The sequence below is a fragment of the Lichenostomus cassidix genome, chromosome 6 (assembly GCF_008360975.1).
Source record: "Lichenostomus cassidix isolate B80296 chromosome 6, HeHo_3.0, whole genome shotgun sequence".
Classification (NCBI taxonomy): Eukaryota; Metazoa; Chordata; class Aves; order Passeriformes; family Meliphagidae; genus Lichenostomus; species Lichenostomus cassidix.
In genome coordinates, this window is record NC_139487.1 from 32,483,909 (window position 1) to 32,500,607 (window position 16,699).

Below are 16,699 nucleotides of genomic sequence, written 5' to 3' on the forward strand. Positions count from 1 at the left end.
CTGAAACTCTAATAAGAAATTCAGCAGAGATGATGAAGTGCCACAAACCAATTTTTCAGGGTGTCACCCCACTCACAGGGCTCTTTACTACTTTGTCTCCCTCCTCATCTTTCACATACTCAACACTGACAAAAACTGGCATAATGAATTTGTGGCAAGAACTGCACAAAGGCAGTCACCCTAACGACACATGCTGCAGCATCCTGACATTACCCCAATATCCTGGGGAGCTATAAATCTGGTATTTCTTAATCCAGGAGATGCTGCTTTCATTTCCAAACAGAGCTCACCACAGTGGGGTACAAGGCTGTGTCCCCAGCATCTGATTCTTTCCTTCCTCAATGTCCATTAAAAAAAAAAAATCAGTATGAAGACAAAAGCCACCAAAGAAAACAGTGTTCTTTCAAAACAGCATTCCCAGGTCAATGTGTTTTGAAGCCTTAGGAAAAAATCCTCAGTCCAGAAATCCCAAGAAAAATCTCTTGAGTGTGTTACCTGTCACAAAGAATTTAAAAAATCATAGAAACACAAAATGGTTTGGGTTGGAAGGGACCTTATAGAACATCTTGTTCCATCCCCCCAACAAGTAAACACAGCAGAGCTCCAAAAATAAAAATAATCTCAGGTGCATAATACCTACAATTTTTCATTTTTTCTCCCCTACATCAGGTTAAGTTGCACATGACACATCTATAGCTATAAAACACATTTCTCCCCTCTTGACTATGATTTATGTGGTTTCCTTTGTTTCACTAGAAAAAAGATTTTTAAAAAGTCTCCCTTTCAGCTGGCATATTTCCAGCAATTCTCCCATTAAAAATGTATTCTAAGAAAATTACTCCAAAGCCCCCAGGACACTGGAGAAAAAAAAAGAAAATCAATGCATTCTTAAACAGAGTTATAGAATCGCAAAACAGTTTGAGTTGGAAGGAACCTTAAAGCTCTTTCAGTTCCACCCCTTGCTATGGGCAGGGACACCTCCCACTGTCCCAGGCTGCTCCAAATCCAATCCAACCTGGCCTTGGACACTGCCAGGGATCCAGGGGCAGCCACAGCTTCTCTGGGCACCCTGTGCCAGGGCCTGCCCACCCTGCCAGGGAACAATTCCTCCCCAATATTCCATCTAGCCCTGCCCTCTGGCAGTGGGAAGCCATTTCCCCTTGTCCTGTGCCTCCATTCCTTGTCCCAGGTCCCTCTCCAGCTCTCTTGGACTTCCTTTAGGCACTGGAAAGGGCTCTAAGATCTCCCTGGATCCTTCCCCAGGAGAACACCCCCAGCTCTCCCAGCCTGGCTTCAGAGTAGAGAGGCTCCAGTCCTTGGAGCATCTGCATGGCCTCCTCTGGACTCACTCCAACAAGGTCCATGTCTGTTTTACATTAAGGACCCCAAAGCTGGAGGCAGCAATTTCCAGAGCAACACAAGTGTCTTGCCCTTATTCTTACCACTAATTTATTCACAGAAGGATAAGAAATCAAGCATTAACTATTTTCAGTCCATCAGCAACAGCACTGGCTAGACTCTGCTTACAGAGGTCCCTCTGTGCCCCCAAAGGTACCTTTGGTCTCTTACTTCACTTGATACTAGATTGATAAACAAGCTTCAGCACCAAAATACCAATTTAAATGCTTTCAGGTACCCATAGATTCAGTCAGAAAGGGTTGTGACGTGAAGAAAAGATCTGCAGACATTTCCTAACACTCCAAATGGGTGTCAGGAACTACAAAGAACAAGTTTTACACCAGTATCAGTTACAGAATATTTTTTATAAACATTAAGCTTGCCACAAACTGTGAGGTTTAGTACTTCTCATATATTACTGCCTCATTTGGAGTAGCCAATGACTGCACCAAGATTAATTTCAATTAATTCAGTTCATTATGCCAATGCCCAGATACTTAATTGCTTCTCTTGCCAGCTGGAAATCCTCAGAGTTTAAGTTATTGCTGAGAAAGGGTAAACTTCATTAGTCTTCTAAGCTCAGCTATTTGCACTGCTCAAGTATTCCTCACCACAGGAAAACTGAGCAGCATTAGCTACTCCTCTTGTATAATAATTTAGAGGAGATACATTGCCCCAAAAGTAGGCAGCAGGACTTCCTGGAGGACACAGAAGGCAACAAGACCAACACTTACCCCCAGTGGACCAAACAAAGATCCTACCAATCCACCTCCCATCTTAGGAACACACAGTTAAGTCTGTCTTGCATCACACAACCATGGGATTTTTCCACAAATCTTTTCACTCCTTGATTTCTCCTCTACCTTCGTGTGGGCTTCCTTACCCCAGCACTGGCTTCTGCTGCTGCTCACAGCACATCCAACAGAATCCACCTGAAACACACTGGTTTCAGGCTGCATCTGACAGTCTCCTTCTGAGAATTCCTGTCTTTCTTCACACCATCATCATCTTCTACTTATCTAGCGCAAGAAACTTAAAATTTTCAACTGCTTCTTGATCTGCCCTGCTATATCTTTAATGCCTTAACTGTAAAGAAATACTTATATATTTACCTGTTAGAACTAATTAATTACTGCTACTTCCTGTACTAACTCAGGCTATAACTACCTGAGTAACTCAGGATGTCATTACAGACATTCTGTATTCACCTACTCTCAAACTCTACTGATCACTTAATTTACATATTGGGAAAGGCAAAGGAAATTTACACGTCATCCCTTATTTCTTTAAACAAGGCTAAAATCCTCACTTGAAAGTCCATTTAAAACTTCCACAGATGCCAGTATGAAGAATTTTCTACATCAAACATATCAGTTTTGTTGCTTGTTTTATTCAGCAGCTTTATGCCAAGTAATTAAATTAATATCACAAGCCTGGGTGCACTTTTATCTTACAGTTGCTGACGTTGAGGATTTATGTCATGGCTCAGATAGGAAAGGAATGCATGAAAGTCTGTACAATGCTATTTAGTGCTTTATAAATTTATAAAAGACGAAGGAGACAGAGCAAGGAAAGGCAAAACAAGTAATAGCAGCAAGTCAGCCTGTCCAGATTGATGAGAGCTGGGTCTCTGACTGATTTCTATCAACACTCCTAGCTGAGCAAGGTGCCCAAGGGCCTTGGAGTACTCCAGGAGTCAAAAATCCCTCCCTGAAAACACCACTGACCCAGCACTGCACAAATCACAAGCACCATCCTCCCAATCAAAGCAACAGCAACAACTGAAAATTGAGCTGATTCAAAAGCAGAGGAACCTGCTACAGGAGGGAGATATTAACTCCATGTCTCTGGGACAGTTTTATGTAGGACATGATGTCTTACCTACCTTATGATCATGCTGAGGATAAGGTGTTAAGTGGAAAAACCCCACTCACTTCCCTGCTGGAAAAGGGGTGTTATCCTGGCCATTACCTCAGAGGCATTCTGGGGATAAAGAGGCACTGATTGCATCACCTCAAATCATTAGCAAAATGCAGCGTGAAATGACACTGCACTGGATCACAGTGTTCTTCCTCTACCTGAGCAACTCCTCTTAGCAGAGAGCCAGGTTTGACAGCTCTAAGGAACAGCCAGAACAATTCCCATCACCTCTCTCCCGCTGCATTAAAACTAGAGCCTTCCAGCCACAGGTGAGCAGAAAGACAGCAATAAATCACCTGAATATTAGGATGAAAAGAACATAGACTTTCAGCAAATACTTTATTTTTAGTCTCTAACTGCAATCATGTGCTTGAGTGACTCTGCTGGTGCCACTCTGCTCCCATGTGAGGGAAGAGAAGGGAGTCCCTGTTTTACTTCAGACATGGCACAGCCCAGGGTTCAGCGAGAGTCACATCAGGAAAGCCCAAACATCCCCTTTCTCCCCACAGTTATGGAAACAAGCTTTGAGCCTCAGGGCTCAGGAGATATCCTCAAGCTTTGACCCTTAAAATTACATAAATCCTGTGTGCTGCCACCTTCCCACCAAATGCACTGTCCCCTTCTGCATTTCATACATGAAGCAGCCAGCAGACCACACAAAAAAACAGAGGAGCAAACCCTGGCTGGATGGGCTGTTGCAATCAGAAGCTGTGAAAGTGAAGACTTCTCTCTTCTCACCACCACAAACCACTAGGCAGGGAGGAAACCAGGCAGGAAACCCCATCAAAGAGCCCGTGTAAGACAACACCTCAGCACCGAGCTTTGCCACACCCCTGACTGCTTCCAGCAGCAAAGCAGCTCCTCAGGGAGTCACCCACAGCCATTCCTTCCATGCAGCACAAGCGGGACAAGCAGGAACGCTTTGCCAAGTCTCCTGCAGCTCTTGATCCCATCCACAGGTACTTACCAGGGGCAGAAAAGAAATTAGATACCCATATATTACCTCTGCCAAAGGAACCTGGCACTTGCTGTGGCTGCAGTGGTCCCCAGGAAAGCTGCCACCACGAGCCTAAGCCGGGTGCCGGGGTGCTGGGCTGTCCCATGGTACCGCCGCGACACAGCCGAGAGCCCCGCGGCCACGGGGAGGAACCGCAGCCGGAACATCCTGGCAAAAGAGAACACCACTTGAGAAAAACAACACCAAGTTAACAGTTGTTGCCTCTCCTAAAGCAGTAAAAGTTTTGCAGAGTAACTGTCAGGGGTGTTTATTACCTGTGTTGAAAGAGGCACATAACCTGCCTAATGAACAGATTAAATACCTGTGAATGTTAGGCATTGGCAAACAGCTGTCTGTCACATCCAACTACTCAGTGTTACTCCAATTCCTCAGCCATTCCGCAGAACCCTCATCAAGAGGGAATCACACCTTCCACAGAGGCTGAGGACTGCCCATCTCTGCAAATGTTCAAGGCCACGCTGGATGAGTCTTGGAGCAACCTGGTCGAGTGGAAGGTGTCCCTGCCCATGGCAAGGAGCTGGAACTGGATGATCTTTAAGGTCCCATCCAACCCAAACCATTCCATCGATTCAATGAAACATTTGCAGACCCCTTCTCAAGTTCCAAGGCACAGAAGATGCAAGTAGATCTGACAAGCAGCTACAGCAGATAACAGACAACTGGCCAGAAGAAAAGTCACAGCTGGATTTTAAAAGGCAAATTAAATTAAATCACAAGGAAACCTATCAAACAAAACTCAACCCAAACATTTTAAATTTCCCTAAGAAAACCCTATTGGTTTTAAATTACTTTTTTTAGCTAGCCTGGAGCAAAACATTTACATTCAACTGTAAGTACAGGGCAAGTTTCAAAGTGTCAAAACTTATAAAATACAATCCATACCCCATTACACACGCAACAGAACAGAGACAAATGGGAAAGCAGAGCTACAAATCTAAACATAATTACAATGGAGAAAAAGGAGCCACAGAATCACCACCTCATCACACACCAGCCGCAGGAGGCAAAGCAATTTTGGTGGCTCGCAGGATTGAAGGTGAAGGGTAAATGCTGCCTTTGAAAAGAAAATCTGCTGCATGTTTTAGTGAAATAAAGATTTTATTTCTGAGGCAAATTCAATTTTTTTGATCACAAGGTCAGCTTTCTTTAAAATTGGGAACAGAATTTCCCAAAAAACACAGAGCAGAGAAGCGGGAGCCTAATTTTTCCTTTCATTCCCCATTCTTGCTATTCTACTCACATATTCCCACCCAGCAAATAACAGAACACATAAATAAAGTCATATCTATTGGCTTCTATTTGCTTCTGCAACACAGAATGCCATCACACTGTTCTGCTAAACCATCAGCTTCCAAAAACAAGGATCCTGGGACCTGGTTTGTGCAAACAAATCTCACATGTGTGGTGTATCAGGCTATTCCAGCTGCAAAGAGCTGGATAGATCAGAGCCCTTTGCTGCAGCTCAGGATTCCACAACTGGGTGATGCAGAATTTGGGAAGGGAACCGAGGAAGAAGGAGGGAAGACACATAAAATATTCAGCAGATAATTCTGAGGGCTGCAGCTCAGTATCTTTTATGGTAAGAGGTGGTGGAGAAGCACCTGAAGACTTCCCAGCACGATCAAGTAATGAAAAATCATTAACAAATCCCTTATCAGGTTTTTTTTTCCCTATCAGATGAAGAGTTTTGCCCAGTCCTGGGACAAGGGAGGTGGGATGGAGCACCAGGAGGTGACAGAAGTGGCAAAGCCACAGGTTGTCTGTCCATCCCCATCCTGTTTTTTCAGCAAACATCACAAATCCCAGTGCTCACAGCAAATCCATCCAAACAGCATTCATTTGATATTCATCTGTGCTCCTATTAAAATTGGCATTATGGCTTTGCTTATTCATTTTTGAATAAATAAAATTCAAGTTTTAATGGAATGCACCCAGCTAACAGTGCTGATTCTCCAGTCTTCTTCAGCTCTGAACAAAGAGATGGATATGAAAAACAACTCTTATTTCAAATTTAAAATTATTTTGACTCTATGCAAACCTGATGTTCCCATTTCATCTTCAGGGATGAGTTTCTGTTCCATATGCAGAGGAAAATCTGCATGTGTTACTTTCCCCAAGAAGCTATCCTTGCCCTCTCTTGGATTCCCCATCCTAATTACAGCTTTATATTCCTAACACATACTGGATAAGGGAAGTATTGCCAGCATCTTTTAATCAACCAAAATGAAAATCTAGCCCCACAGCATTTACTTGTGAGCTGAAGAGATTTTTTACAACATTTCAGATTGTTGGCTTTAGTACTGCATAAATGTTTACTCTGCCTGAGCCTTAAGAAACACTAAATTATCCACTTTGTCCAAGCAACCTCCATCCTTTATTGTGCTGAGACCTTCACCCAGATAGTGCTTAGTTGGTAGCAGTTGCCTGAGAGAGCTGAAAGCAGCTAGTTCTCACAATAGCCCCAAAATAAAGAGCATCCTTATCTCAAAGCAATTTAAAAAATCCTCTTGGAAGTTGAATTTTCCATCTCCAGTTTCTACAACCTCTTACCATTTTCTTTTTTTTAAATCAAAAGTGCCATGGTATTTGGTATGTTTGGTTAAAAACTCCAGGCATTGAAGTCAAGATCACTTGAGAAAGCTGATGCTCACTTTTAGAAAGATTAAAAATAAGCATCTTGCCCTGTGCAGCAGTGAAAAGCTCAACACCACAATTTGCAGTAGGGCAAGGAAAAAAACCTGAGATCAAGCATAAACCTCTCATCAACTGATGTGATTACAGCTTACAACAGGAAACAATCCCAATTCCTGAATGATTTACTATAATAAAAGATTACTTTTTCATACAATACAACAAAGCAGCCCAGAGGAAAAAAAAAAAACAACCAACAAACACTTAACTTTTATGCTTGCTTATCTCCATTATTTTGGAGTTATCATGATGTTCTAGCACTACAGCTACAATGAATCTATAGACTGTATTTTTGTTCCCAAGAGATAAGCCAGCCTTACCTTAAATTCTTGCTCAGAACAGCTCGACAGTTACTCTCAGAGGTTACATTAATATCCTTGGACAAAAGAAATACTTGGGGCTTTTTTCCAGAACAGAATGACCTATCTAACTTTTATTTATGCCACAAGACATGGGTATTATTTTTTTTTAAGCAGGAGAGTCAACTGCAAGACTCAAACCCATTGGGAAAACACCACTTCCAACCCAAGACAAAACAGGCTCCATTCCAACTGAGACCATCCAGGTCACTTCAAAAGAAGAAATGCAACATTATTTCAACAGTTACATCCCTTCTGGCTTGATGTGGGTATTTGATTTCCCCAAATAATGATCCTCTGTCTGCTAACCTGTTCTCCAAGCAAATTGAGACAAGCTGTCCACCTCTCCCCTGGTCTTTCCAAAGCCCCAGATTTCTTCAGCACAGATAAGAATTCGAAGATCCCAACTTTTGCATCCTTTTTTAGACACCAAAAGGAAAGAACAAAAAGACTTGCTCCTGTTTTTCCAGCCCCCTAATTAGCTCACAATTCCAAGACTGAAGGCACTAAGCAGCCCAGCCTGGGGAAAAGGGACTTCCCACACTTGGGTACCCAACACCACTGAACTTTCTATAGCCCTTTTGGGAATCCAGAGCAGATAAAACACTTGAAGCAGCATTTTGATGTCAAAACTGGCCTTGGCACCACAAGCATGTGAGAGGGAGAATAGTAATTCAATAATCCAATGACTGTTTAATTTTTAATCAGAGAAGGGGTCACAGGCACTTTTTATTTGAACAATTTTACTAGGACATGGTAAGCCTGTAAATTAGTGCAGAATGCCAACTGTAAACTTAAATTAAAAATACTGCTATGCAGTAAGACTTTCCAAAAAAAACCCCCTGCATTTAGGAGGCACTATTTAGGCATAAACACTCCTGCAGGGACTGGCTGAGAAGGAACTCAGAGCTTTCTAGAGCTGTGTGTTTATTAAAAAGCCAAGTTTGACATTGCCAGAGCACATCAAGACATCCTGTCCCAACAGATGATGTAGGAAAATTCCTCACCTGCTCCCAACTCAGCCCCTGACTGTCAATTATCCCTTAGCCCTGCTCACTGAAGCCAGAGCCAACAGGAGAAGAGAGAGGCTAACAGTTCCCAGCTGTCCTGTCTCCATTTTCTCAAGACAATTGGGAAGAGAGGAAGGAAAAATTAAAAAGGGGAAAAAGCACAACAAATCCAATGGAAAGGAAAAGTCAAGATGCAAGGGAAAGGGTGAAGCAATCAGGAGAGATGTTTCACCATTGAGATTCATAAACTGGGGGAAAGAAAACCTCATAGCATCAACCTGCCTCAACCAAAATTAATTATGACTCCTCCTTCCCAGAGAAGCTGTGGCTGCCCCTGCATCCCTGGCAATGTCCAAGGCCAGGCTGGACATGACTTGGAGCAGCCTGGGACAGTGGAAGGTGTCCCTGCCATGGCAGGAGATGGAACTGGATGGGCTTTAAGGTCCTTTCCAACCCAAACTATTCTATGATTCCTTGAAATTTATATACAAGTAACTCCTAAAAGGGTGCCAGGAGGTGCATTCCAGCTAATGGAACATCTGGATCCACTCCTTCCCCTCATCTTCAAGACAGACCCAATGGCTCCTGCTATTTTTCCCCTCCAAACTTTCAGCTTACCCAGTGCAATTCTGAGATAAAGGATTACACACCTTATTGAAGTTATTAGCCTACCAAGACACATAAATCAGTTTTGGGAAAATGAAATATAGCAGCAAAAGTAATTTCTCCTCAGATAGGAGATTGGGGCAATATTTGATCACATTAATTTCGCTGGAGAGAGGAACCACATTTGTTTCGGAGCACGATTCAAACTGATGTAGAGTCTACCACGTATCAATCAATGCAGAAACATAAGCCATAGCCTGGCAATTTCTTTTTAACTGTCATTGCAGTAAAGTTTCACCTCTTCCTAAAATCATCAGCCCTGCAAATGCCAAATTATCAACTCCACAGCTCTGTAACTACACCCAGCCATGGCTCAGCCTCCCCTCAGGGATGATCAGTGACATCCCTCACATCATGAGCTGCTTTACTCTGCCAAATAATTGTACTGATTTTCAGGGCTAAGTAGAGAAGATGATGCATTGCTGTTTTGGTTTGAAAACAAACTAGTGGGAGATTACAAGTTAAGATTGAAATTAAAAAAAAAATAAGTGAAATAATACAAGGAAAAGCACTGACAAAGTCAGATACAACCTAACACCCTGTTAGGGTGGTAGTAGCAGTCTAACTGAAGTAGTCTAGTTGAAGCGGTGATCCTGTGAAGGTCTAGTCTCTAGCTGAAGATCTAGTGTAGCTTTCGTCTTTTGGGAACTTAGTAGACAGGGCTAGCTCAGGCAGTTCTAAGGCTAGGTTATATCCAGGTGGGAACACCTGGCTCTTCTCTCCTCGGCAGAGCATTTCACAATGGGATGAGATAAGTCCATGAGTCACACGGTGGGTCTCTGATGGCCCACTGCTTGTCATGCGGGGTGGGTTATTAGCAAGTGATAATAGCTAACGGATGGCTCATTGCCTGTCATCCGGAGTGGGTGATAGTAGCTAATGGCCCACAGCTGGTGGTAATAGAATACTTAACTACATCAATATTGCAACCTAGGACATTATCCACCCCTTATTCTATTACTATCTACACAGTTTTCACTTAAGATAAGGTTTTTTTGTGGGACACAACGGGTTTTTTTATTTGCTTGCATTACTCACTAAGTATAATTAGGTTTTTGGGCAAAAATTACTCTACGGATGGGTTTGCTTTTTTTTGAGGTGGGATTAATTTAAACAGTTTTTCTTAAAAAACTTTTTATGTGTACTACAGGGACTTTATTTTTATCTACTGTGTGCAAAGGTTTGGACTCGGCAGGACTGGTTCGATTGATAGAACTCTTTGTGTTAACTATTTAGGTGGCCTTTGCTAAGTTTAGTTTTTAATTTTTGAAGGTTTTTTCGCTAAGTGCTTTCAAAGTTGTCTTAAGTATTTCGTTGCACTGTTTAACTTTTTCGGCAGCTGGTGCATGATAGGGGATATGGTATATCTATTTAATTTTGTGTTTTCTAGCTTAGGTGTTTATGAGGTTATTCTTGAAATGGGTTTCATTGTTAGACTCGATTTTCTCAGGGGTATCATGTCTTTACAGGACTTGCTTTTCTAGACTTAAGATGGTGTTTTGGGCAGTAGCATGAGGCACAGGGTAGGTTTTTAACTATTTTGTGGTTGCTTTTACTATGGTCAACACGTAGCGCTTTTCTTGGTGGGTTTGGGGAAGTGTGATGTAGTCAACTTGCCATACTTCCCCATACTTGTACTTTGACCATCGTTTACTATACTACAGAGGTTTTACTCGCTTGGCTTGTTTGATTGCAGCGCAAGTCTCACAGCTGTGGATGACCTGTGAGATGTTGTCTATGGTTAAGTTCACCTTTCGGTCACGAGCTCACTTGTATGTCGCATCTCTCCCTTGATGACTAGAGGCATCATGGGCCTAATGAGTTAGAAATAATTTTTTTTTGTGTTGCTAGTTTAGATTTACTTGTGACACTTCTACCTTGGCAGCTCGGTTTACTTGCTCGTTGTTACGATGCTCTTTATTAGTTTGACTTTTAGGTATATGTGTATCTATGTGTCGAATTTTTACAGTTAGCTTTTTTGCTTGGGCGGCGATGTCTTGCCAAATTTCAGCGGCTTAGATGGGTTTTCTTTTGCGCTGCTAGTTAGCTTTTCTCTAGCGATCTAACTATCTCCATAGCGCGTTGGCTACTATCTAAGAGTCGGTGTAGAGATAAAGCTTTGGCTATTTTTCTCGTTCGGCAATATTTAAAGCTAGTTGGATGGCTTTAAGCTCTGCGACTTGACTTGATCTACTTTGTTTTTCGGTAGCTTGTACAGCTTGTCGTGTGGGGCTCTATACTGTAGCTTTCTATTTCCGATCTGCGCTTACAATTTGGCAGGAACTATCGGTGAAGAGGGCATAGCGTCTTTTACTCTTTGGCAGCTCGTTATACGGGGGTGCTTCTTTGGCACGTGTTACTTTTTTTTTTGTTTTTTTTGAAGATAATTTAAAAGTTTTACTTTCAGGCTAGTTTGTTATGATTTCTAGAATCTTAGGGCGATTTGGGTTTCTAATACGGGCGCGCTGTGTGATGAGGGCAATTTATTTGTTTCACGTGGTATCAGTGGCATGGTGAGTAGAGGGAACTCTTTTCTTGAACATTTACTCTAGCACTGGCAGTCGGGGTGCAAGGAGAAGTTGTGTTTTTGTGTTGATTACTTCTGAGGTGGCTTGGATTCTTTTGTAAGCTGTTAAGATTTCTTTTTTAGTGGGAGTGTAGTTGACTTTAGACTCTTTGTAATTTTGATTCTAGAATTTTAGTGGTTGACTTTGGGTTTCGTTAGGCACTTTTTGTTAAAGGCTTTAGGACAGACTATGGCTCTCGGCTGCAGAGTAAAGCATATTTTTTACTTTTGGTTTTGTCTTGATTGGTTTAAGGGCTACTGCATGAGCGATCTTTTGTTTGATTTGGGTGAAGGCTTGCTGCTGTTCAGGGTTCCAGTGGAAATCGTTCTTCTTGCGGGTTATGAGGTAGAGAGGACTCACGATCTGGCTGTACTCAGGGATGTGTATTCTCTAAAAGCTTATGGTGCCTAGGAAGGCTTGTGTTTCTTTCTTGTTGGTTGGTGGAGATATCGCGATGATTTTATTGATGACCTCAGAAGGAATCTGACGCCGTCCATCTTGCCACTTTATTCCCAGGAACTGGATCTCTCGGGCAGGTCTCTTGACTTTGCTCTTCTTGATGGCGAAACCGGCTTCTAGGAGAATTTTGATGATTTTCTCTCTTTTCTTAAATACTTCTGTTGCTGTGTTCCCCCACACGATGATGTCATCAATATACTGTAGATGTTTTGGAGCTTCACCCTTTTCCAGTGCAGCCTGGATCAGTCCATGGCAGATGGTGGGACTGTGCTTCCACCCTTGGGGCAGTCGGTTTCACGTGTACTGCACACCTCTCCAGGTGAAAGCAAACTGAGGTTTGCACTCTGCTGCCAGAGGAATGGAGAAAAAGGCATTGGCAATGTCGATGGTCGCATACCACTTTGCTGCCTTGGATTCCAGCTCATACTGAAGTTCTAACATGTCGGGTACAGCAGCACTCAGTGGTGGTGTGACTTTATTCAGGCCACGGTAATCCACTGTCAGTCTCCATTCTTCACTGGACTTACGCACCGGCCATATGGGGCTGTTAAAGGGTGAGTGAGCCTTGCTGACCACCCCTTGGTTCTCTAGGTCTCGAATCATCTTATGGATGGGGGCCACAGAGTCTCTGTCAGTGTGGTATTGCCGGCGATGCACTGTTGCTGTAGCAATTGGTACCCGCTGTTTTTTAATTCTCAGTAGTCTTACAGCAGACGGGTTATCTGAGAGATCAGGTAGGGTATTTAGTTGTCTTATGTCTTCTGTCTCTACGGCTGCTATCTTAAAAGCCTAGCGATGTCCCTTCGGGTCTTTGAAATATCCACTCTTGAGATAATTTATGTCGAGGATGCATGGGGCGTCTGGACCAGTCACAATGGGGTGTTTCTGCTACTCATTCCCAGTTAAACTCACTTCAGCTTCTAGTACAGTCAGCTGCTGGGATCCTCCTGTCACTCCAGAAATAGAAATGGATTCGGTCCCCACATACCTGGATGGCATCAGGGTGCACTGAGCGCTGGTGTCAACCAAAGCCATGTATCTTTGTGGGTCAGACGTGCCAGGCTATCGGATCCACACAGTCTAATAGATCTGATTATCCCTTTCCTCTACCTGGCTAGAGGCAGGGCTCCTCTAATCCTGTTTTTGGTGCACGATGTTCTTCTCTTGTAAATGTGTTTCTGAGGTCTCTTCAAGAGGATCAGTCATATTATCACTTCTATTCTGTCGGGGGTTTTGTCTACAAGAGACTGGGGCAGTGTTGTACTTAGATGAGCCTCCTGACGTGGATGTTTCTGTTTTCAATTCACGTACCCGGGCTGCTAAGGAGGAGGTGGGTTTCCTATCCCACTTCCTCATGTTTTCTCTATGCTCTTGAAGGAAAAACCAGAGGTCACGTCGTGGAGTTTGTTTTTTTTCCCTGGCTGGAGTACGTCTGCTCCTGATGGCAGAGACTCTGGTTGGTTTCGGTGTGGCATGAAAAAATTCTTCTTTGAGCTCTTTCTTTAGTTTCTGGAGGCTCTCTTCAATTAAGCTCCGGACTTGCGCGGCCAGGTTTGTTTCTACCGATGAGACCTGGGTGCGTAGTGGAGCGGTGACAGTGTCCTCGTAAATTCTCAGTTTGTTTGTTAACATGCCCACCTGGTCTTCGCCTTCCCTCTACTGCAATGTTGCCAGGTAACGAGAGTATATCTCTGGTCCGAGCCGTGCGAATCTTAGCCACATTTGTGAAGTGCACTGGACATTATCTGGGCTCTTGGGGAATCTCTCGTTGTCTGAGAAAATGATCTCTAGCACGGCCAATTCCCTCAGGCATCGGATACCTTGTTCTATTGTGTTCCATTTTCTCTGGTGCATCTGGAGGTCTTCTTTGCAGAGGTATCTGTCCCGTACACTCGCCAGCAATCTCCGCCAGAGGCTGAGAGTTTCCTGGGTTTTCCCAATCCCCTGGTCAATGACCACATCCTGAGACAGGGATCCCAGTTGCCTGGCCTCACTTCTATCCAGAATGGTGTCATTAGCGGCGGCATCCCAGATGCGGAGCAGCTAGGTTAAGATGGACTCGTTTGCCTGCCGGGTGAATTCCCTCCGTAGGTCCCGCAGCTCCCCCAGGGACAGAGAGCGAGTGATGATCTTTGGCTCTGTCTCTTCTGCTTGGTGAGATGGTCCTGCTGCATCCTCATCAGTCGCTGTGCGGACTGATTTGCTCTTGGATTTTTTTTTCTGGACGGGGGCAACCACTACTGGCTTTGGCTGCTCTGATTCGGCAGTGGTCTGTGTTGAGACATTGACTGCTCCTTTGGTTCCTTTCCTCTTAGTGGCAGTTTGCGTGGACATGGTGCCTGCTGACTTGTTTCTTTTCTCTTCCTCTTTAAGAAGACGCTGTACCACACCAAGTATTGTTCTGATCTTCAGCAAGATGTACACGATGCTGATCAAAGAAAACAGAACTGACAAAAAGATTATGCCATCTTTAGCATCCAGAGGGAACTCAATATTTTCAAAAACGGCCGTGCCTGACCTGAAAGGCTGGAAGAAACCGCTCTCTCCTCCTAGCCCCAGAGGGTGGGTGCGATTGCTGAGCAGGTCTCAGACGAAGCAGCTCAGGTTAGGCCAGGCAGACAAAGTCGAGTATATATAACGAATGGTGTTCATCGCCTCACAGGTAACTATGCCATAGGCATAATAAACCAATAGAGCAATTCTCATGCTATTTCCTGGTCGCAACAGGAGCAATACGACGGGCAGATAGTATCCCATTTGAGGAAAAATATAGAGAGCGAGGTACAGTACCCATATAGATAAGCCGAGCATCATGGTGCTAGGATTTCTGAGTTTCCCCAGGTCGTGCCCCACGTTGGGCGCCAAAATATGTTTTGGTTTGAAAACAAACCAGTGGGAGATCACAAGTTAAGATTGAAATTAAAAAAAAAATAAGTGAAATAATACAAGGAAAAGCACTGACAAAGTCAGATACAACCTAACACCCTGTTAGGGTGGTAGTAGCAGTCTAACTGAAGTAGTCTAGTTGAAGCGGTGATCTTGTGAAGGTCTAGTCTCCAGCTGAAGATCTAGTGTAGCTTTCGTCCTCTGGGAACCTAGTAGACAGGGCTAGCTCAGGCAGTTCCAAGGCCAGGTTATATCCAGGTGGGAACACCTGGCTCCTCCCTCCTCGGCAGAGCATCTCACAATGGGATGAGATAAGTCCATGAGTCACACGGTGGGTCCCTGATGGCCCACTGCTTGTCATGCGGGGTGGGTTATTAGCAAGTGATAATAGCTAACGGATGGCTCATTGCCTGTCATCCGGAGTGGGTGATAGCAGCTAATGGCCCACAGCTGGTGGTAATAGAATACTTAACTACATCAATATTGCAACCTAGGACAATTGCAAACACACACACAAGCTTTTAGATTTAGCTTTAATAAAGCATTTTTAGTAATTGCAACTGGATTATTTATAAGGATATAGGACACAAACTAACTTGGGCTTCCCTTGAAAGGGAGACAGGAGTGTTTACATCCTGGGGAAAGCCTTTGGTGCCACTAAACTGAAGAAAGAAACTTAGCAGAAGAAACCTGGCAAACTCAACAGCAACCCCAAATTTACCCTGCAAACTGAGTTGCCAGAGGATCTGAGAGTGGATGGATGCAGCCACCACGAAGTGTAGCTTTTGAGGCACAAATGAAAAATGAGTATACCCAAACAGAGTAAACTGGTTCCATCTGTTACAGTAGCACTGAAAATAGCACCTCCAGCAAGGATAAAATATTTCCTTGCTACTTCAGACAGTCAGACTCCAGCAATGCACTGTAGGTTTCTAAGAGGCAGCTATAAACTTCCACAGAAACAAATGCCAAATGCTGCTTTTTCCTGGTTAAAGCTTTCCCTTCCCTTCTTCCAATCAAAATGCAACCCATTCCTTGGACTTTTCTACCTAGAAAACATTACAGTAAACCCCAGCCCTGACAAACTCCCTAGAAACACCTCCACAGATGGCAGAGGTAACTTCAAAGAGCTGTAAAAACACAAACCAACCAAAAAAACTTCTCACCCCTTATTAAGGATAACAGTCCTGCTTCACAACTGTTACTACTACCCTTATCAATCCAACATGAAATTCTCTTTTTCCAGTCAATATTCTCAAATAATCAGGCTGCCTTTGCAAACCAGTCACACAAGCAGGTGCACCAGAGCAGAGGTATTTCCACACTGATTTGAGGAGCAAAGGATCACAAAGACTTGTTGGCAGAGGGGTAGAAAACATAACACTTGTGCCTTTTTCTATAAAATGTTACAGCCAGCAGGAATGTATCTGCTTAATGACCCAACCGATTTAACTTGCCTTGCACAGTCTATGTCCATAAGGAGTGATCTCCCTGAGAATTCCTAACTTTTGCACAGAATGGAGAGACTCTCCTTGAAGGTCCTCCCCTTTCTCCAGGCTACAGTCACCCACCTGCATGCACCTCACAACAAATTAAAAATATCCTAGAGTAGTCAAATTTAAGAAATTTTCAAGAAAACCAGTGTTAGCTCCTAATAAATAAACATGAAAAAATAATCCTGAGAGAAAAAAATTTAAGTTACCTGAGAACAAAGCAAAAACCTCT

The 16,699-nt window shown here is 43.4% G+C and overlaps 1 protein-coding gene across 3 annotated transcripts in view; it reads right to left on the minus strand.

Moving 5' to 3' along the window:
* Window positions 1-16,699, minus strand: part of MICU1 (mitochondrial calcium uptake 1) — a 90,213-nt gene that overhangs the window by 68,621 nt on the left and 4,893 nt on the right. For all 3 annotated transcript variants that reach the window (XM_085064409.1, XM_085064406.1, XM_085064408.1), the window contains exon 3: window positions 4,322-4,483. In XM_085064409.1, the coding sequence (XP_084920535.1) occupies window positions 4,322-4,482 (161 nt within the window). In that variant the 5' untranslated portion in view covers window position 4,483. The remainder of the gene's footprint in view (window positions 1-4,321; window positions 4,484-16,699) is intronic.